The 23,628-nt window shown below is 35.0% G+C and overlaps 2 protein-coding genes across 3 annotated transcripts; both read right to left on the bottom strand.

Annotated features, from left to right (window-relative positions):
• Nucleotides 1-1,952: 1,952 nt before the first annotated feature.
• LOC111711078 (eukaryotic translation initiation factor 3 subunit G) lies at nt 1,953-3,823 on the bottom strand. Its single transcript, XM_023485328.1, has 4 exons — nt 3,697-3,823; nt 3,178-3,291; nt 2,689-2,803; nt 1,953-2,111 (listed from the first exon to the last, which is right to left on the bottom strand). The coding sequence occupies exons 1-4, from the start codon at nt 3,744-3,746 to the stop codon at nt 1,998-2,000; spliced, it is 393 nt and encodes a 130-aa protein (XP_023341096.1). The 5' UTR covers nt 3,747-3,823; the 3' UTR covers nt 1,953-1,997.
• A 2,376-nt stretch (nt 3,824-6,199) lies between these two features.
• On the bottom strand, nt 6,200-21,192 carry LOC111711077 (protein lingerer). 2 transcript variants are annotated; one of them, XM_023485326.1, is made up of 13 exons: nt 21,102-21,192; nt 20,208-20,378; nt 18,323-18,434; nt 17,856-17,921; nt 16,922-17,506; nt 16,290-16,366; nt 14,379-15,720; nt 13,509-13,688; nt 12,888-13,072; nt 10,433-10,628; nt 9,347-9,533; nt 7,778-7,887; nt 6,200-7,494 (listed from the first exon to the last, which is right to left on the bottom strand). In XM_023485326.1, the coding sequence occupies exons 2-13, from the start codon at nt 20,343-20,345 to the stop codon at nt 7,463-7,465; spliced, it is 3,210 nt and encodes a 1,069-aa protein (XP_023341094.1). In that variant the 5' UTR covers nt 20,346-20,378; nt 21,102-21,192; the 3' UTR covers nt 6,200-7,462. The 2 variants fall into 2 exon arrangements, with proteins under 2 accessions (XP_023341094.1, XP_023341095.1); XM_023485327.1 differs by having other exon boundaries at nt 12,924-13,072.
• Nucleotides 21,193-23,628: the final 2,436 nt, after the last annotated feature.

Here is a 23,628-nt window from a genome sequence, read left to right as displayed (position 1 = left end):
AATAAGTGTGTAAGTGAATGTACCCTATTAAATAGACTAAAAGATGCGAGATTTTTACAAAAACAAATTAGGAGAATAACAAATAAAATTTTTCAATAATACTACGAATATATAAGACTTGAATTTTCACATTTAATCTGATGTAAAGCAGTATTTGAATCTGATGACAGTCAGCAGTTCATTGAACGCCCTGAGAACTCACTATATTGGCAAGTTAGAAAGGTAACAAATAGATAAACACTAAACAGGGTCACCTAAACAGGATGAGACTTTAATTTGGACCTAAAACTCTAAATTCAATAAAAAGGTTGAATTAGGTTCTTGGAAAAATTCTTTAATTAAGTTACATATCATTTCAGTTGATAAAAAATGTTTATAGCGTCAGGAAATCAGGAAAACAAAACATTTTTTATAGTTGTATCTGCATGCTCAATCTTTGTGGGTAACCTTGTTCATTGCACAGTAGATGAATATTACATATCACAGTACAAACAAGAAAAATAAGTTGTTTTTAAAAAATTTGTTGATTTTGATTCTGGCAAACAAATATTTGTTCCTGAATTTACATATTATGGATAAAGACAGAGTATGAAAGATTTATTCATATTTTTTTAGGTCATCATCATTCTAGCATACTTTGGAGGGCTTCGTCATGTGGAGTTGATGGACCTTCAAATTGAGAAGATGGTGAAAAAGAATGATGGGATGCTTGTAACACAGTGTAGGTCGAAACAGCGCTCAGACAAGCCAGGAAACCAAGTTCCTAGTACTTAACGATGGGCCAGAAATTTTGCAGCTGTTATTGATGATTATCTGAACGTGATTATAAGTAGCCTCGGTCATTTCACTGGTCGAGTATTTTTTAAGGGTACTCCTGCTGCAGATGCTGACCAGCCTATGGGGAAAAATCTTGTAAGTAAGGTGCTATGTGAAATGGCAACAGTTCTTTGTCTAGATAATCCAGTATCTTTTACTTTTCATTCTCTACGACGCTCGTCCGCCACAGCAGCAGCTGACAGCGGAGCATCCGTTCAACAGCTTATGGATTTTTATGGATGGTCTAATCCGAGCATGCCTCAAGAATATGTATCATCCAGCAAAGCTTCTGTAAAATCCATGGCTAATAAACTTCAAGGACCTTCTAATCAAGTAGAAAAAACAGAGGTTAGCGAAGTCAGTATAGAGAATATTGAAAAGTGTTCCTCAGCTTCACCTCCTCAGAGTAGAAAGCCCTTGATTCAAAATGCAGACAAAATAGTAATTATTGAACATTTTCATGGGAACAACTTTACAATGTAATTATTTAAACCCGAAAAGAATGATGTAATATAATATATTTGATGACAGCTCAGTAGAGCTGTATGTACATGTTTTGATCTTTCCTGGATCAAGTATTAAACTAGGTGTAGTTTACTTGTTTCAACTATTTTATTCAAAATTAATAGAGAGCGCGATAAATGTAAATATAAATAAAATTAGAAAACTATTTATTTGATAAATCTGTATGGATCACAGGGAGGATTATTACTTATCGTATCTTCCAACAATTACGTATTTGTTATCTGTTAAATTTTATACACTTACCATTATACCTGTTACAAGACTGTCAAAGTAGAACTACTATTTATAAAAAAATCGAAAATTTACTGACATTGATTCTAATGAAAACACCAATTTACTCCAAAATTATAGAAATTTTGAAAAATTTTATTTTTCAAAATGTTTGCATTAAATTTCTTACATACCAATTCTCTTGAAAAATCGTAAAATATTTTTAAATTCTAACTAAAAAGCTTCAACTTGGATCTAGGGGAGAAAAGAATAATTATTGTTTAATTTATCAAACATGTGATACTTAAAATCTTATTTTTACAATTATTAAGAAAAAACAATCTGCAGAGGAATGGGGGGGGGGGAGATAAAACCTGATCTCTTCTATTCAACAAACACAATAAATGTGGAATTTTTTATTTGAAGATGGCGAATTAACGATCAGTTTAAGATTTAGCCCATTTCACGCTAAGGATAAGATGATCGTAGCCGTAGCCGTTGAGGGTAGCAATCGCCCTCGCCGCCTCCTCCTCCTTGTAGTAGTGGACAAAGGCGAATCCCTGGATATTTATATATTAATCAATCAAACTTAAATCCACAATAGAATCTATGATTTTTTAGAGTGAAATATTTTTCAAATTTTCTAATACTATAACGTTTAACTGTTGCTCAATCAGTATTCATGACAAATGAGAACCATTTTTCAATTGAGCAATGACAACCTGAGAGCCTGAGAGATATTAGCAATTCCTTCATGGCCAGGAGTGGTTTTATCTCAATTAAACTAAGTTGGCGTTAAAGGAAATAAGCATCCAATTGGTTAAACACCCGGAAAGAGAACAGATTAGTGCTTGGAAAATAATTAATACAATAATCATTTTCAATTCTAATGATTTTTTATAGAATATAATTAATCAAATTAATCGATATCTCGCATGTCATCTAATTAGTAGATAAAAGGGGATATATAGATAAAAATCACCCCACCCCAAAACCCAGTGTATTAGGAATTGAATAAAAGAATAAAAAAATGTTTTTAATCATTCCTACAGCCAAAAAAAAAGTTTAAAAATCCCCTTGGAATAAATATATATATATATATAAATTAATGAATGAATGAATGAATAAGTAGCTTACCTTACAGAGTCCTGTAACCTTGTTCTTGGGAAAGAATATCCTGGCAACATGACCGTACCATTTAAACAGCTCCTGGAGGTCATTCTCTTGGACGTTCTCAGATATGTTACTCACCCTGAAACAAACATTTTTTATTGGTCTGTCTCATGGGCGGACAACATATAAAAAATGGAATCCACAAATGAAAAATGGAAAATATGCCAATTTTTTTGTTTTTCTTTCTTTAATCGACAAAAATATGTAGGTTCAGTAACTTTATTAGAAGGTAAAAGTTCTATTTAAAATGTTGTCCTTCAAGTCATTGGAAATATTCAATAGTTTTGTCCTTCTTCCTCTTTCATGACCCTCCTTTTATTCCCCTACTTGTTCCTTTTTTGGCACAGCATGCATAAAGAAATTCATTGCCAGAATTGTTCTAAGAAGGTGATGTCTACTAAATTATTAAAAAATAATAAAAACAAAATAAAAATTGCTGAAGCGCATAGTGACCTGATTGCCACGGTGCCATCTCTATATCGACGGTCCGGCATGGTATCTTCCAGCCGGACCGTCGTAATCCTTCCTTCAGCTCCACGCTTGCTAGGAGTGGTGGTCAAACTCCGTCTGAAAAGTTCAAAGTTAAGATCGGGATGAACATTCCCAGTTAGTAAATCATTTTCTATTATCTAGCTATCTTTTCTATGAAATTGGATTTATTCTCCCAATTTTATTTTTTCATGAGGATAAATAAATTGAGGGGAAAACCACTTAGCCTTTGGCCTCCTCGACCTACGCTACGCTCGTGAGGTTTAGAACCCCAAAAAGGTCTTGAAGGCCCTCGGCTAAGTGGTTTTCCCCTCAATTATCCTCCCTTAATCTCCCGGTTAAGTAGTAATTAATAGTTATTTTAATCTTAAAACCTGAATCTCTGAAGTTTTAACATAAAAATAAGCAAAAAACGAAGACAAAAAATTTGACAATTCTGCTTTTTTAAAAACATTTAGTAAATCTTAAAGAAATGTTCCTGACCTGACCCAATCAATCTCATGTGGCCAATTAGAAGATACCTTTTTAGGCATTTTAGATAGTTTAGAACTGAAACAGAGATAATCAATCAATCATCAATCAATCTACATAGTAAAACAAGACATTCATAAATATGTTGTCTATAGCCGTCCATACAGCTGGACCGATTGGGCTGAATTTTTTTTGTGGACACTCATGGGTGGCCGGGGGGTGTTAAAGGCTAAAAAAATTCGAAATTTTTTTTAATTAAATTTTTTTCCACGGGCAACGCCGGGCCCTTCAGCTATTAACAAATATATCAGTCTGTAGGTTCATCCATCTACGTGCAATCACAATTTTAAAACGAATTAAATCAATCATAATTATCACAAATTGTAAAAAATGATGGTTTTTTTGGCGGAGGGGGGGGGGGAGAATTTTTAATGGAAAAAAATCCTGAAAATTTAAATACTGCGGGAAATTAATTTTAAAACTCCAGAATCTACAATTTTGGTTTTACAAACAATCCCAACAATCAGTAAAATGATGGGTCAGCGCTTCTTGCTTGTTGTCATTCGCTGGAATATTTTTTCGTCATTTATCTTTTCTAAAACATGAGTTTTGAGCATGCAGCAGGTCTTGTCCCATAGCAATTTGTCTGGTTACTCCTTCATCAAATAATTTAAAATAATCTTTTAAAACTTAAATCCTTTCCTGATTAAGTACGAATGTTATGATTTTTCTTGAAAAGAATTTTTGCTTAAGTATTTGTTGCTACTACTGCATTCCCTGGATTCCTAGCTTTCGTTTGATATGCATAAAGCCATACCTTTTCATTTTTGGAGGTCATTTAGGTCATTAGAGGTCATTAGGTCAAACATTGGATTTGTTGCTGCTACTGTATTCCCTGGGTTCCTAGCTTTCGTTTGAAATGCATTAAGCCATAGTTGANCAGCAAAAGTCGACGCTGTAAGTATTATATTGAAAGTTAGACTAGAACAGAAGTGCGTGGTAAATTCTTAATCAAGAGAAATTTCCTTTTCTTCTTTTTAATATTAAGAAATCAAATGTACTGCCGAATCTGAGAAATATAAACAGTACTGAGGTTGTTATATACTTCTCCACTGCCGTTTACTTTTATACTAAATAATGCTCATTTCCCCTCCATTCTCGTCACTTTCTTTCCATTCTTGTCAGTTCTCCTATCATCATTTCCCCTCCATTCTCGTCACTTTTCCTCCATCCTTTAGTTCTCCCATCATAATTTTATTTAGTTCTCCCATCATCATTTTCCCTCCATTCTCGTCACTTTCCCTCCATTCTTCAGTTATTCCATCATCATTTTCCCTCCATTCTCGTCACTTTCCCTCCATTCTCGTGACTTTCATTCAATTCTTGTCAGTTTTCCCATCATCATATTCCCTCCATTCTTTTCAGTTTTCAAGTAATTCGATTTTATTACATCCACCTAAAGATACTTCGAACCTACCCGCACGTGGTTTTTTAGCAGCTTCAAGCTGCTGTTGGTCGGATACACACATCATTAAAAAAATTAAGTGTATCCAACTTACTGTAGGTCGCTTGCTCTCTTCTGTAGGTCAGATGCACAATATTTGTAGGTCGGATGCACAACTTTATTAGGTCGGATGCACAACTTTAGTACTTAGTAGGTCGTACGCACCAATTTAGTAGGTCGGATGCACAACATTAGTAGGTCAGATGCATAACTTTTGTAGGTCGGATGCACAACTTTGGTAGGTCGGATGGACAAAAAAATTAATGTATCCGACCTACTGTAGGTCGCTTGCACAGCTTTCTTAAGTTGGTTGCACTCTTACTGTAGGTCAGACGCACATTAAGTGTTTTAACCTAACCCCACACCTCAGCTAAAACTGCAGCGCTCGGCCCCATAGCCTGTCCTAGAAGCAGCGCTCGATCAACTACATACCGACAATATCTGCAGTTCCTCCGTAGGTGGGATTAACAAAATATAATGTACATCCGACATACAGCTGTCGTAGGTCCGATGTTGCGTAGGTCCGAAATTTCGTAGGACGGAATTACTGTAGGACGGAAATGCTGTAGGACAGAAGTAACATTACCTTAAGTTGTAAAACAAACGCGATATGAATTATCACATCTTACAATTAATTTCGAATAAAATGTTTTGTTCAGCTAAAACAATCGACAAATTTTGGAGGAATCCCTGCGTTGCGTTCACTAAATGCATCAATTAGTTCAGATACTTCTTAAATCAGTTCACATTAGCGTCATAACGACATTTTTACAAGTTTCCTCAAGTCTTCTGAACTGAGTTTACATACAACCAGGAATATCTGAACACATCCTTGAAATGTCCAACTTAATTAGCAAATCATCTCATCAGCTTCCATCATACTTTCTCTCTTCTTATATCATGTAATCCCACATTTCCATTTTCTACATTTTTAAACACAAAAAGAATGGTTACAACACAATTTACAATTTTAAGATTCTCAGCATTCTCCACGATAAAATTACAATAGAATAGTGGCATCAATATGTATTTAATCTAGAATAACGTAGTTTTCAGCATGAATCAATTACAGGTTGAGAGAAAATAAATTTAGTCTGATCGGTAAAATATAAGATCACAAGCTCGCTTTAGATCAATTGAGCGCAGGCGAACAAGTAATATCAACGCCGTGTCGTAATTAGACCGGGCAGACAGACAAGTGATTAGTATAACGTCCCCAACCCAGTAGTTTATCATTAGAACAACAACAAATCCTGCACCCTGCTACCCTCACGACAGATAGTTTTGGTGTGGCTTAATTCCACGTTTTACATTTTTTTTACACAAAAGAACATTTAATTTTTCAATTTTTTTCTGTTAGCCTATCTGCCGTTGGGTAAACTACAGACTAAAAATGATCGTGGTGGGTACATATGCTTCACGATCAACACTTAATTTTTGGTATTTTGAAAAGAGCAAAACTGTAAAAAGTTTATAAAATAGTTATAATTGAATTTACAGTTGCTCCCTCAAATTTACATTACGAATGCCACAGTATTAATACAATTCAACACATATATAAGGATAATAATGCGCCCCAACATCCGTTGAAAAGTAGGAGTAACTAATTTGGATAAATGTAAACCGAACAGTCGAGTAAAAAAAAACACAATTGAAATTATCTACTTTTATTATTTAATTTTTAATCAATAAATGTTGAAGAAATGTAAACGTGAAAGAGATGACCAGACTTTAAATCTATCAATTAACTTGAAAGTAAAGCCGACCAATCTAAATCCACATTGTTTGACCAAACACGCGACAAAACTAATATATCTGCACAGTGTACATGTTCTCAACGGCTTTGTGTACACTCGCGTGACCAGTTTATGTACTGAATATACTGAATATATGTGAGCCTGCGAAGTACATACTTGATGTCTTAAAATGCAACTATCTTAATATTGGTAGAAGCAACTAAATGACAAATATAAACATTTTTATAATTTTAGACATTTAGTTTATAAAAGAGCGCAATTTCAAGAATCTTATACAAAAAGGGTGACGGGGGGGGGAAGGGTTCCAGATGTCAGGATTATTAATCCAACATAGTTGGATTCATGGTGAACAAATCCCAGGAGATTGTGATCTGCCATAATGGTAGTCATGGTAGATAAAGCAGCAGAGCTGGGGGACAGATCAAACCAGAAGTTCTGATCAGGAGATAAGGATCCAGAGATGGGTTGGACTCCGGGTCTTTGTTTAGATCTGTCCTAGCTTATCCAGGTGTTCAGTTTACCACAGAGCACCACCTCCGTACCAATGTCCTGGAATAAGAAAATACAATTAAAGAAAAATTATATCTAACCGTTATTAAAAAAAAACTTTCGATTATTGATTTGTTGGTTTTCGCCTAATTATAGCTTCCGGGGAAATTGATTGATTTAAGATAAAAAATAAATGAATCAAGAGATGAAAAGTTTTCCTTACTTTTATTCCACACCGCTTCGAAAATCGAGATAATTTGGGGAAATGTTAAACCCTCTGTAAAAACATCGATTTTTTGAAATGTTAAATCTCGCATCAACCTCGCCCATGTGAGTAAGATACCTGCAGTGCTCGAGTTGCTTGCTTTGCCCTGTCCTGCCTGAGTAGCGAAGTTGGATTTCCCATAATCCGAGCTGTTCTGTCCAATAGACAGAGAATCGTAGTTGTTATAACTGCAACAAAACGTTCTGTTAGATTTAACCAATTGGGTGGGGTCAATTTAAAAAAAAATCAATTTTGAAATACATGTTAATGTCATTGCGTACTTTGTCCCAAAGTAACAGCTTTAGCTTCTATTGGTTTATTTTTAAGTCGCAATTTAATGATCGTACTCCAATATTAAAAAGTCGTTAGCGAATTTTTCTGTTCAATTTGGTAGATTTTCAAAATTTGTAAACCAGTCTTACAGCTTCCCAGAGATGGTGAGTTGGTCGGTTCAGATATTTTGACATTTAATGGGAACAAACAAACAGACAAAACAAATATATGAATGGATGCGTACTGTATTACGAGTGTCAAATGATGTTGCTTCAAACTTAGGATAGAACACTTTAGAACTTTGTGTACTAACAGTAGTTTTCCAGAGCTGGGAACTTTAGAATGGTGAAAGTCGAGATTATTGCTTAATCCTCTCTTTTTGCTAATCTCGAGACTAACATAATCTCGAGATCATGTTAGTCTCGAGATAAAATATTTAGAGGCTAGAGCAACAAATTTGATTCTAGGAACGCCAGATTTGTTCGTTTTCTTGGCTGGAAGGGCTTTCCCTTAATTTCTCACGCATTTATTTATTAATACATTTGTTAAAATTGGTTAAAAAAGAATCTCAAACCTATTATTAAATATTTTTCTTCACCGATTAGTTAACAAAATGGCCGACAACATATTCTTTATTTTCTAAAAATTGCCGATTTCTCTCATGGGATAGAATTTATTTTCAAGGCTGTCATTGGTCAATAAAATTTACGAACTATACTCCTGCAGTCTCATTAGAGAAAACAATGTACGGATATCCACAGAGAGAGAAAAAGAGTGGATTAAGGACTAAAATTAAAAGTTTCCACAGTGGATTTCGGATTAAGTAGTTGGGATTAAAGGTTATCCATTCTAAAGTTCCCAAATCCGATGTTCTGAATAATACGATGTGTATGGTGAGATATTGAATTATTTTTTACCCTCAACAGTGAGTACAATATAAAGAAATTATGCAATTTCGATCCTTTCAATATAACGTTTTCGAGAACGCAGGATTAAGTTTTAATAAGTTTTAATACAACTTAAAAGATGGTATGGTACGAACCTTATTAAATTTTTTGATACTTAAATTAATTAAGGTACGTTTTTTCTTAAGAGGTAAGTTTTTAGTGCTAAAAAGACCACTGCCTTCCTATAACACCAACTTAGTGACTATCTGATAAAAAATGTGGAATCAATTGTCTTTTATTAGCTTGATAAGTGATTCTGATAATTTAGTCCATTGTTTCTGTAGCAGAAATCTGCAATGTTGTTATCTCTTTCATTCTTAATACTAAGCATAAAGTGTACTGTTGTAAATCGTACATGCCAGTCTATAAATGGAGGGTCCCTTGATTTTACGTTAATATAATGACATAAATGCTAAGTTTAGTTTACCTTGAAGGATACTGCTTCTGGAACTGTGTAGTAGCAGTGCCTCCAGCAGCTGTTGGAACAATGCCTGGATGAGGCGTAGGATATACGCCTGTCTGACCATACGCAGCTTGAAGTTGAGGAGCCATTCCTCCGTAGAAATATGCGTATCCAGGGGGCAGCTGGGTAGGAGCAGCAGCAAAAGTCGACGCTGTAAGTATTATATTGAAAGTTAGACTAGAACAGAAGTGCGTGGTAAATTCTTAATCAAGAGAAATTTCCTTTTCTTCTTTTTAATATTAAGAAATCAAATGTACTGCCGAATCTGAGAAATATAAACAGTACTGAGGTTGTTATATACTTCTCCACTGCCGTTTACTTTTATACTAAATAATGCTATGCGAGTTCCTCTTAAATTTCTTGATCAAAACTAATTTTAATCTCGTCATAGTATCAGAAATTAAGTAAAGTACCACAATACACTTTAAGTTGAAGTCCATTATCAAGATCAATAGGTGGCAATAGGATTTTGAAAACTGCATGAAATGAAGTTTTTTATATTAAATGTAACCCAATTCCAATCCCATTTTATAGTGTGAAGAACATGAAATAACAAGTTATTTTAAAAAACCATTATACTACACTAATTTCAAACTCGAAACTTTAATCTGAATTGTCTTTATTATCGAATATTAAGTCTGTCACTAAAAATGGAAATTTCACCAGAGCAGTGCAGTGACGTAAAAACAACTATACTGACTGTATCCGTATCTTCATTGTTACCAATTTTACTTAATTGTCTATTTGAGACGCGGCTTAAATATGGTTGGTTCTACTTACAACTGTTATCAATGTTTCAAGATTTAAGCCGCCGCTCAATTGAAACCGGTTTTCATGCGGATTTAAGACGCGGCTTAAATTCATTAAATGCGGACTTTTGTTGAATACTTTAAGACATTGTAAACACAGAAATTTGACCTGATATACAACTATTCCTATATACTAAGATCAGAAGTTACAACTTTAAGACATAAATCCATGTTTTGTTCACTTTACATCTGCGCGGCGGAACTAAATGAAAAACTTTATCGACGTTTTAAACATATTTACCTAGAGCGTTGAATGCAGTAGGCTGACCGGCGGCTACTGTGCTTGGCACAGGTGACGAAGTACTGTCTGTAGCTGAGCCGGCCGTCTGGCCGAACTTATTAGACTCGCTGAATGAGTTTGCGTCTCCCCTACTATTTGCAAGACTGGATCCGGTTCCAAATGCTGAGCTGGGATCGTAGTATCCGGGATTGGAAGGCTGAAAAAAAGAATTTGAAATTAAAATTAGTTCTTATTTGAAACGTCAAGGTTCTAGGGATGCATGAGTAGGATTAAGAAACCTCTCATCTTATTTTCAGATCTTAAATATCTGTTTTTGACTTTTTCTTTGAATTGATGTAATTTTGAAAACAATTTTGATTTCAGATAAATAAAATTTCGCAGTTTCAGTTAAGTGCATTAAAGGAAATGTAAACATAATTTTAATGCAATTCATTTATTGAGTGGCATGTTCTATTCACGACCTTTGTATGGTCCAAGAATTTATGAGATATCTTACGGCACTGATTTTAATTGTAGTTTCTCTTTGAAAGTGACTTGTGCAGGGGCAAGGTTATAATGCAAGGAAAGTTATTCAGAGGTGTGCGCATCTTTTGTACTGCAATGTACCGTCTCTGGGCTGTAATGTAAACACAAGACGGATGTGGAAGCCTGACATGAGATCCATCTTTCACATACAAAATCAATGAAATATTCAGGTCATATTATGTGAATTATCAAAATTTAATGCTTTTATCCTCCTCGGATACGGATACTAAGCGAACACTGATGCATCTATTCTTGCTTAGAAATTCCGCCCAGAGAGAACTGGTTTCAATATGTACGCAGAGTATACGCAACTGCAATCAACTTTCCTTGCATTATAACCTCGGCATGGATTTCTGCTAGAGAAACAGTCGAGGAAAATCTCAGAATTGAACACTTAAAGCTAGAATAACAATATAGATATTGTGAGTCAGACACTCGATAAATGTAAGGTCGCTGAAAATTACAAGAGTTACAATAAATGTAACAAATTGTCTCCGTAACGTGCATGCAAAAATATCTTTTTAAACACAACTTGGCTTAATTCTAAGTTTGCGCTTAAGTCAAACATTTAAGCCAAATATAGTTTTATTATAAGCTCAAATAATGTTTAAGAGAAAAAAGATACACCAAGAAAAATTTCCGATTCGACTTTTTTTAAATATCGTCGAAAAGTATTTGGAAACTATATATATAGAAATCATGCGCCTGGGTTTCCAGATTTAATTAATACGGTACAGTAAAAGTAAGAAAGATAAAACCCGAACTTATTTAAAAGGAAAAAACCAAGAATAAAAATAAGTTAGTTTTAATAATACTGAATAAATGGTAAAATAGGAACTCAAAAAACATTTTTTTGTTGTTTTATACTTAATATTAACACTGCTTTAAAGGTTCCTCAAGTAATAAAGTACACTGGATCAGTTCCAGTATATAGAAGTAAAATACTACCATCGTAAGACTAATGCACAAATTTAATTATTACAATACTGGACTAGTACAGTTATCTAGTAACAGTACAATACTGTAATTAAAGAAAGAGAAAGAAGAAATATTGAGATAAAAAACATCTAGAGCATGCAATCAGTTTTAGGTGGTATATATTGATTTCCCCTTATCATAAAATTACCCCCCCCCTAGGATGGCCCTGAAAAAAATTCCCAGATGTGAGAGAAATGCTTCCTAAAAAATGTATCGAACATCTGAGAATTTTTTCAGGGGCACCATCNCCCCACGGTTCCAGTATCACATCCTCCCAACCTTTCAAAAAACTATTGAAGGCAAACTAAATCCGAATCCAATATCATAAAAGGTTTGTTTACTCTTAATAGAAATATTACATGATGCAATATAGAGAATCAGAATGATTGTACTGCTTATCAATTCTCCGTGAATTATATAATCCACTATGAACGCATTTTAACAGAGAAAACATGAAGTTTGGAATAATAGCTAATGTATTGTATTTAGAACACAGCATTTAAAAAAACATCTGTGTTTAATCTCCTGACACAAACAAAACATATTTCTTGATTTATCTCGAATTAAAACACTATATTTCGTGGATAAAATGAAAACAATGAACCTTTCAGAGACTATGTGAAAAAAAAACCCTGTCATAATTTGAAGGAAAAAAATTAAAACAATTTAACAACAAAGTTACTTAATTCGACGTATTTTTAAATAAAAAAACTTTAAAAAAGATCCTCCTAGGTAAAACGGGAAAAAATATCGCGCATCGATCAAAACAAAAACATTCTTTCTCATCGTGCAACATGTATTTCCTACATACATATCATTTACCATCCCCAATATCTGTATAAGCCATAAGGCATGCAGAAGTTTAATTACATCGGACATGCTGCTTTACAATAATAAACGATATGCATCGTAATATTTGTGTATGGCATGCCTAGAAGTATCCTTATCTCACCCCCTTGCTGTTGGTTCCCTGAGCCCCGCTACCTACCAACTGGGGTAGGTTAGCCAGGGTGCTGCGCTGCAGCGCTGCTAAATCTTCAAGCTGTTGACCGGACACACCTCCTAACTGGGGTCCCGCCCCTACACCTCCATACCCGTACATAGGCTGCTGAAGACCTGTCAGGTAGGCAGGAAATCCTAGAGGGAAAATTATTTCAAGGGAAAATTCGTGAAATTTTAAGACATGGACAAATCATCTTAAGTACGAGTTTACCATCCAGATTTCTGATCGAGCATGTAATTCTTCAACGCTCTTAAGTATCATCGAATTAAAATTTAATTATAATACAGCTAAAGCCCCTTCATGAGCACTGAAAACTCGAGGAAAAGTGACGTAGAAAGTTTTTCTATAAAAACAACTTGCGTAGGTGTAACAATGAATAAATATGATAATAATATATTTTTTAGAATTAAAAAGATTGCCGTTTTTATTTTAATATTAGTTCAGAAGTATCAACAATGGGGGAATGCTTTCCAGCTAAATGTGAACTTGTACCCCCCCCCCCCCCTTTAAATAACAATAGTTGAATGAGGAAAGTGGAAACCCCTGTGTTAGAGTAAGGTTTAAACTAACCTCCACCGGCTCCTGCATTAATCATGTACTGCGGGATAAGATTAGCTACTCCAGGAGGGAGATTAGGCAGCATCTTGCTGCTCCCACTGGAGTTCACGCTCATCTTAGAGGATACACTGGAGGCCAAACCGAAATTGTTGGTTGGGTATCCGCTTCCTGTCACATTCGTGTCAAACTTGGCTAAAAAAACAAGACGTTGATTACGTCTTGATCTTCACACCAATAAAATCTTTTAAACGTTTTAAACTCGTAATTTGACTACCATGAAAGTGTTCAATTGAAAAAGATTGGTTTACTCCTTCAATATAAGACTGAAAACACAACCAGGATAAATTAAAAAAATAAGTTCAGATTTTAATTAAGATCTTTAAAGAAAGAAAACTCAACCGGGATAAAGAAAAAGTCTCCAAGAAAAAATCATCCGAGAAACTTAAATAGAAATTGAAGAGAACTGTTGAATTATTTTCAACTCTTTTAATACTTCAGAAATTAAAAGAAAAAAAATTATTTAAAAATCATTTCCCTTCTTTCCCCTGGAATAAATTTGATTAAATCTTATGAATTCAGTGGCCGAATTTAAAGATTTGAGCGGCGGATTAAATTTAAGCCGCGGCTTAAATATGGTTGGTTCCACTCAAAATGGTATCAAATGTTTCAAGTTTTTAAGCCGGCGCTTAATTTAACCCGGGTTTTGGCAGATTTAAACCGCGGCTCAAATTCTTTAAATTCCATCTCAGGATACTTGATGATTTATTAGGAGAACAAAAAAAGAACAATCAATTCCTCGGAAACACGAGGGGGAATTTAAAGTAAAATAAGAACCCTTCATCAATTTTTCAAATATCAAGAAAGGATGGCTTAAAGGTATACCTGCTGCAGCTGAGGATGAAGGGGTAGTAGTAGACTCTGAGACTGGGAACTGGGAATGAGAAGTCGTGTTGTTGTAATTATTAGAAGATTGTTTAGAACTGTAGGAATTGTTTCCGCTGTTGTAGGAAGAGTATGACGTCACGGGAACATTGTAATTGTTGTAATTGCTGTTGGACAAACTACCGTTGTTAGTCGTTGACGAGGAGTAGTTGTTGCTGTTGGGAGTAGCGCTGGAACTGTTGTATCCGGACCCACCCACACTTCCGCTATAGGAGCTAGAGCTGAGACCGTTTGTACTTGAGTATCCGGAGCTATTCTGTCTCTCGTAGTTGCTGTTACTCTGGTATGGGTTGTTCTGATGTCCATATTGATTGTTAGATTTGGACTGACTTGAGGATTGATAAGGATATCCAGAATTGTTGTATCCACCCAAGGAATCCGTCACAGCCGGGGGTTTGGACCTCTCTACTTGGGGTCCGGGGGATCTTTGGGGTGCAAAGTTTGATTTGTTTTCAGCCCTAGGGTTACTGGGATACCCTACAGAATCAGTGCTACCACTGGGTTTAATTCCAGCAGCAGACAGTGCACTGCTCAGACTTTGGTTTACATCCTTGACAGCAGAAGAGCCAGGCTTGAAATCAAGAGATTTATCAGTGCTTGAAACCGGAATACTGTACTTGGCTTCCAAATCTTTAGTGCTAGAACTGAGTCCGCTTCCACCGGAGAAATCGAACCCTGAGCCAACTGTCGACGAAGATTCACTGTTAGCTCCAAATTGCAGATCAATCCCTCCAAACTGAACATCCAGGTTGGATAAAGAGTCTCCGGGCATCTCTACCGCAGAAGATGGAATTTTGCTCGGCGGTGGCAACCTTGCCCTCGGTAAGGCTTTGGATCCCGTGGTTCCGTTTGTAACCGCCGCAGGTTTGATGGGACTAAATGCAGAACCTGGAGCAGAGCTACCGAAAGTGTTGCTACCGGAGTTAGCGGCTGAGAACTGACTGGAACCTCCTGAGGAGTAACTAAGGGCTGAGCTACCGTATCCCGGAGCTAAACCTTCAACTTTAGAACCGGATGGTCCGCCTATACCTATAGCAGTCTTGAGATCTTGTGTTGCCACCTTGTTGAACTGACTAAGAGAAGTGCCAAGGGGGCCTGTAGGGCCCCCAGGGGCCGCACTGGAACCACCTGGTGTCACTGGTTTCTGTAACAACGATGTTAGGTCGATAGACGCACCGTAAGCAGCACCGCTGAGACTGTTGTTTGCACTTGTACCCACTGGAGCTGGAACAACGGGTTCACCAACTGCACTTTTACCAGTAGACCCACTCGGAGTAAATACCTAGAAGGGAAATAAAAACTTAAATAAATTCAAACAAAGTTTAAACTATTATTTCAAAATAAAATGGATTATTTGTCAACCTAATATTGGCGATGGTGCCATTTAAAATCGTAATCTGATTATTGAGCTATCTTTTCGGTTGTAGAGCCAAAATCTTCGGATGCAGACCCAAAAGTGCAAGAAACTTATTAAAACTGTTATTCCAGAACGTAAAACTTCTAAAAATGTTATTGTTTACAAGACTTAGTTTTGAAGATTACTAATAGATATCGGGGATACCATTCTTAATTTAAAGAGTCCTCGTCAGATGAATTAGGTGGAAACTTCGTAACCGTAGTACAATATACAACAACACGTTCACTCATTTGCTGAAACCACATCTTGTTTTCACTAATCAGAATTTAAACCAGGTTATTCATAGCTTAAGCTCTATCTCAAATGTTTCAACTCATATGTACAGGATATGAAACAAAAGTAATGTAAGAATTTATGTACATGAGAATGAACTACACAAACCAGTATGTTATGTTATGTACACGTCTTTGTACCTGAGAATGAACTAAACCAACCTTGCTGTCTGATAAAGACCCAGTATATTCATCATTGTCCCAATCTTCAGCAGCAGGAAAATCGTCGCCCCAGTTGCCTAGAATCAAGATAGATTGCATTATTTTTTATTCAATCGATAAATCAAGTAACAAACGAAAACCAATTAATTCAGACTTCGAAAACATAATTAGAAAACTAAGATTAAGTCCCTTCCTGCTAACTTTTGAGACACATATAAAAGATTAAACTTTTTGCAAAGTGCAAAATATCATATAACAATTTAACAAGCGTTACAGATATAAGACATCATACATTCGTAAGAATTGAGTGCAGATCTCTTATTACAACAATCTAGAAATCTAGATTCAATAGATCATTTGGGCCCGATCGGTTCAGCCGTTTTGACGTTTATTGGATACAAACAAACAAACAGACAAACAGACAAACAGACAAGCCAAATTTATATATAGATTTGTCATCACGACTTAGTGTGCAAGGAACAGGATTTATAACTTAAGCTTTTTAAAGAAAAAAGGTGTCTAAATAATATTGGACTAGTTGCAGATAGGTTATTTAAGTATTCTTTACGAGCAACATAAAATTTCACGAACACTCCCTTACAAGGTTAAATAAATAAAAATCAAATATTTACCAGCATTATCAAAGGCATCTCTGTTTGACATTTTCCCCCGCCTTGAGTTCTCTTCCCCAACTGGTGCCCAAGTATCTATTTGTCCGAAAGGTCCTGAATCAGGTGGTGTGACTCCTCCCACTGAAGGTCCAGGTCCTCCTGGTCCACCAAACTGTCGTGGTCCACCTCCTCTACCCCGCGTTCTTGGTGGCATTCCTCCTCTGGTCCGTGGGCCTAAACCTCTACCACCCCCTCGACCCCGCCCACTTTCAAAATTTCGTTCGTTCTCGGCAAACTCTTTGTTCTTCCATTGATCCGCGTCCTGTCTACTCCCTCCGGGAGCTAAACCTCCGCCTCGTTTAAACCGAGGAGGACCACGTCCTCTTACTGCTCTGTTATCTCCGTCCTGCCGCAAGCTAGGCTCAAAATTGTCATTGTCCCAGTCCTCGTTCTCTTTAGTGTCCTTCTCATCCTTGTCTGCTTTCTTTTTCTTCTTCTTACCCGTTTCCTCCCAACTCCCAAGATCTCCACCTTCCTCCAGCAGCATCTCTATAGCTCTCTGTGCGTCCCAACTGCAGTCGTACAGTGCTGTAGCAACTTCATCCTCTGAATACAACGAGTTAAACTTATTACTAAAAGTTAACTTAAGCCAAGTCATTTTTTATCGAGAGATTTTAAGAGTTTCGACAATTAATAGGGTTCAAGCAAAACTTAAAGTCGAATGCGGGATGCCAAAGAGGGGCGAGAAATCCAGTCAAAAATAATTTTAAAAAAGTTTCAAGTGTAAATAAAAAATACAATAATTTATTAAAAAGAGACGTTGATTTAGGGTAAAAAAGTCGTATTACCATCATGAAAACGATAGCACTGACAGTGAAAACCTTCACGATTGACTTTAGATGTGGGGAGAATGAAGATATAATTTCTTTATATTAGTGTTTTAATCTCGTCTTTCCTGATTTTCCCGTGAAGTCCATCACTTGACTGATCTTTCCCTTCTGTTGAGGATCCAGAGTTGAGTCTAATATTGTCACGTTAGATACTTAGTTTCAGTAAGAGAAAAATTAACTTGATACACTTGTAAAATTATTGAATTCCCCCAAATGGGGATAAAATCCTAAAAAGAAAGTAGACGCTCCACAAAAATCTTCCCAACATAGTGGGGGTGGGGGAAGATTTTTCAAGAAAATTTAAGTCTCTGGGTAATCATGTATTTTTGTTTCTCCTAATTAATTGGAATCTATTTACAAATAATTTGATAAAATTTAAATTTTCCAGAAATCCACACCGAAAAACAAAAAACTTATAACTTCCTACCATTTTGAGAGAGGGAGGTCATTATTTTGAGGGGGGGGGGGAATTATTTACGAATAGCGTAAAACGACTAGAATTAAAGTGAAGAGTTATCGACGTGAAATATTCCTTGTGTGAGATGAGCCAGCCTAAGCTGATCACTGGTTGGTTGAAGTTTAACTGAAACCTTCTCCTCCTTGACAGGTTCATCTTCTATATGTGGAGCAGCAGGAGCTTCCTCCTAAACAAACAAATGTTAAAGGGACTGTGCACGTAATTGAAACAAATGTTAAAGGGACTGTGCACGTAATTTAAACAAATGTTAAAGGGACTGTGCACGTAATTTAAACAAATGTTAAAGGGACTGTGCACGTAATTTAAACAAATGTTGAAGGGACTGTGCACGTAATTTAAATAAATATTAAAGGAATGTGCATGTGGTTTGAGCCATTATTTAACCTGAATGTGCAGTGCACGTGGTTTGAGCCATTATTTAACCATTATTAAAGGGCGGGGGGTGTGACGAAATAAATCAAATATTTAGCTCGGGATTCTGCACGTCATGTGAACAGTTTTTACAGTGATTTAAATAGTAATTGGGATTGACTATGTAATTAAAACAAATCATTAAGGATCTACATCTAAGGGGTATACATTTTGAAAATCCCCCCCCCCCCCGGGAATAATTGTTGAAGCTCGGAGGGGAAAAAAGCTTAAGATTGTACATCAAAAATCACGTTTTACTTAAATTAATTTGTCTCCAAAAATCTGTTTATCTTCTCTAATTTAGAAAATAAAATCTTTTTAATAAATATCTATTACGCGCAAAAATTCCCAACATCTACAGGAAAATAGATGGGGGGGGGGGGGTCATATAATTTGCAACTAGTTAACACAAAACTGTATTACTGTTTCAAGTTAAATATAGATGAATTTCAAGATAAATTTCAAGATGAATTTGGTTACATTCTTAATCTACATCTCAAATTAAAGAATGCCTTTAAAGATAGTGTTCTTTCAACCTTATGGATTATGTAATATTTAAAAATGAGAAATCTACAAATTCTTTTTAATCTTAGTTCTGGGGAAATGTTGTCCAAAACTCTTAAAATATCAAATTAATGAAATATGAAAGTTACTACCATAGATATATAATCGTATGGATATAATTTTATGGCTGGGGTTTCATGCAGTACGTTAGAAATTGGACCCAGGGATTACAATTTGTCTCTGGTTTTAGTAAAGTTAATAGTTGTCATAGGAGTAAAGTAAACATTGTTAATCTCTAAAACTTTGTAAGTATATAATCGTATGGATATAATTTTATGGCTGGGGTTTCATGCAGTACGTTAGAAATTGGACTCAGGGATTACAATTTGTCTCTGGTTTTAGTAAAGTTAATAGTTGTCAAAGGAGTAAAGTAGACATTGTTAGTCTCTGAAACTTTGTACAATTTATCCTCTTTCTTTGTATCTAAGAAATTGTCGTTGATACTTCGAATTGAACAACCTTATTAATATATTATACTTTTAAGACTTTAAATTTAAGACAAATTGCTCAATATCTCATTCAATTCTTAGGTACATAAACAACAGACCACATTTTGGAAATCTCATAAAAAAGTTCATTTGATGCTACCCAACTCTTCGGGGGCAAAGTTATGTTCACACGCTCATTTTAGCTTCAGTATCTCATTTCTGCTTACTCCAAGGCCCAAGATCTATCAACGTTTTCTAATTTGAACCCTGAACTTCACTTCTAATTTTTTAAAAGTACAAATAATTTATATAGAATTGAAGTTGGCCAGAATAAAAAAAAATTTAGATTGAAACCTTAGATACACCATGCAGAGATTCAAAAAAATCCCCAGTAAATTGCATATACGCTAGCCCAGAATAGTAAAGATCGATAGATAGAATCACATCTATAAGCGGGCCGTGGTTTTTACTACCATAACAGAATTTACTTCTGATACGCAGTTTAGAAGAAACAAATAAATACAAAAATATTTTACCTTCTGTTTTCTGTGTTTGGAAAGTTTGTTCATTTGTTTCTGTTCAGATTCTGTTTGCCCGTTAACGGTTCCGTTCTGTGGGGTTTCAGACTTCTTTTTTTGTTTGGTGCGGGACCCGGTCCCCCCTCCTCTAGCCATCTTTAGAACTCTTTATACAGTATGTACAAGGGCCTGTAAACGATAATATGGTCTTCACTTGTAGATTGATTGTTCCAAAAATCGTATACTAGGAATATACCTACATCCGCTTAAAAGAATTGAATTAAAAATCGATATAACATGAAGAGAGGGTGTATACTTCTTAACTGTGTGATATTTTAAAGAGAACTGCTTTAAACAGCTCCTTTCGTCATATGAAATATAATTTATCGTTGCAGTTGGGAGCTTACACAGTTCAAAAACAATAACTGGTTCCGCCGCTTCAATACAAAAATAGATAACATATAATATATCACTACTTGCCATATATTTAGGTTAAGTTTGACAAAGACGGAGAAAATGAACAAAAACTGAAACGCGTATTGCGCAGGAACAGCAGTCAGTTTGATGATTAAAAACACATAAATCATTAAATTAATCATGAATAAATTCCCTTATCAGTTGCAGAATAGGAATCCAGTATGTATATTGCTTATGCAATTGTAAAAAAACGAAATATTCATGACGGGAGGGTTTTTATATTCATGTTTCGGAGGAGTGACGCCATCTTGCAATTGCGCAGAGGGAGACCGGCTTTGCAAAACTAGGGATTTAACGAATAAAAACGCCTTCAAGGCGGCTAAATTAAAGATAAAACCGACGAGAACTTATTTGCACTTGATAATTATTGGAATCACAAGAGAATTCTGCCCTGTTATCGCATAAATACTCAAATTTCTTATGAGTAATGTATACCTGGAAATTGCGCTCACAAAGCATCTGGTCACGTGACTAGAGCCGCATGCGCAGAACCCAATATTTAGTGAAGCAGACATGCGCAGTAGAAATAGCTAGGTGGTATTTAGGCAGAATAATAGTTCTAGAATTGGCCACCAGAGTCCGCTCTCATGACTATCGCGTGCATTAGCCTTTCTACTGTTCATTGACCTAAGTATAAATGTCGTCTTTGAAATATTTCGAATTTAATCTAAACAAATTTGTGTTAATTTTATATTACTAATCTTAATTGTTTTTAATTGTTTGTTTTTAAAGATTCCGTTTTCGTAGAGGGGGGGGGGATAAAAGCAATTATTTATTGCAGCGGGTATTAAAAATTTGTTTTAAAATTTACCTTTTGCGCTTTGGTCGCTTTCGGGACTTTGGGAACATCTCTACAGTCTCTTCACTCTCTATACTTAAGTCCTACAAGTCTACATCATAAAGTTTTAAATTTTTGCGTCGTATTAACTCCGGGGTGCAAAAGTATAGGAGGATATGTAAAAAATAAGATTGCATGAATCCCCACATCTGAAAAGGATATTTTCACCCTAAAAGTTATAATTTTTCTTGACGTTTCACTGCATTTGTTTTATTCTTAATCTTTCTTTGTCACCCCAGCTCCCTACTTTCTCTTAAAGCAATTTATGCATAATAATTTGCATCTAAATGTGGGGCAGGTCTTCCCGAACCCCCCTGGAACAATTCATAAAACTAAATGGGATGGAATTGGTTTCCTTATAACTCTTACATGTGCACAGTAATCTTAAAAAAACATTTCATTTTTTTTGGTATTTTTAAGAAAAAAGTTCATAACACAACTTAAATCTTAATTTCTTATTATTTCTAAAAGTTTTTTATACATCACAATTGTGATTTGTAAATTGTATATGTACATTCACAATATAGAGTTTCTTCCAAGAATAATTTTACAAAAATACCTTTTTCTTAAAAGCTATTTCAAACAAAATTTTGACATAAAGGAACTGAGTTTTTAACACAAACTCATTTCCTTAGACTTACTCTATAATATAAGTATTAAGTATAAGTATAAGTATAAGTATATAAGTATGTATTAATAAAACAGCTAAAACGGAGAAATTAAAAAAATTTAGAAAATTACAATTTCCATGTTTATTAATATTTATATATAATCTGATTTTTTTGTTTTCCAGGCGCAGAAACTGTTAGCACATCTTATATAAATAAAAGTGTTCAGGGTTTCAAAAATTGTTTGATCCAGAGTAGATTTCAATAATCACGTTAAAAATCATTTCAAACCTCATTAGTGAAATTCTCTCTAAAATTCTCCCAGATAAAGAATTGTATCGTCATCATTTTGCAAACTTTAGATCAAATATTTCAATAATTTACTGGATTAAGTGAAAACTTAAAGGGAAACGTCAGAATTTACAGTTAAAGGGATAAGTGGAAAATTTTAATTGACCACGGTGCAGGACCCACGTTAAACTAATGTAAAATAAAAAGGGTTTTTTCAATCATAACGATCGTGTTGTTGAAGAGCAATGGAGAGGAGCAAAAATGTTTTGAATTTCTACAATTTAACCGGATAAAAAAGTCACCTAAAAATAAAACTACAGGAGCTTCGAGGTCCCAAAGTCACACCAGTAATGCCGCATAATTTCTATTTTGGAGCATGGTAGTGCAGGGATAAAATTATTATTTTTTACAAATAGAAGAACAAATCAATTACGTTCTTTTATGATTCACTTATTCCAAAAATAAAATAATTGGAAAGAAAGGTGACAATCAATGTTAAAAGTTTTATCCTGGTTTTTTTAATAGTCTGGACGTTTTTTTCTTTCCTATATACAGGGTTAGCCACAAAAGATGAGACTGTAAAGACGACATGTAAATCTTAAAATATGACACTCCCAGGGAAAAATTATGTCTTCTGTCTTGATGTGGTCTTATAATGTCAATTATTTAACGTTTTGACAAAGAAAGAAAGAAGATTGTAGTTATAGTTATATATGAATATAAGGAAACAGAAAGTATAAATTCCGTAAGTCGTACTCTGAAGTCTTATCCTTTGTGGGTTACTCTGTATATTTACGATATTGATAAATCTGCTTGTGGGAGTTAGAATTAATAAACATTTAAATAAAGAAAGATAACAATTCAGAGTGAAAGGAATTGAGTCTTTGTCTCAAACTCAAATTTTCTATTCCCTCTATCTTAACAACTTGATGGTGCAAACCTTTGATATTTCAAACTTAGATAATTTGATCTAACAGAATTCATAGTTTGAAATATCTAAGGTCTATGGCAGCATGGGTGCAAAGATATAGGGATTAGAAATCTGAATTTGTGGCAAAGACTCAAATCCTTTGAAACTTTGTTTTGAAATTAAAAAATTCAGAAAGTAAATGGTAACCGTTGTGTAACTCATGTCAAAGTAATTCACTTTGAACTCATGTACGGTGTATTAAGTGTAACTGTAGAGTGTACTATAAACTTAATAGAAACTCATGTATAAAGAACT

Source organism: Eurytemora carolleeae, unplaced genomic scaffold (genome assembly GCF_000591075.1).
Source record: "Eurytemora carolleeae unplaced genomic scaffold, Eaff_2.0 scaffold1121, whole genome shotgun sequence".
NCBI classification, from domain to species: domain Eukaryota; kingdom Metazoa; phylum Arthropoda; class Copepoda; order Calanoida; family Temoridae; genus Eurytemora; species Eurytemora carolleeae.
The sequence above is the reverse complement of the archived record's forward strand: the minus strand, read 5'-3'. Positions and strand labels throughout refer to the sequence as shown.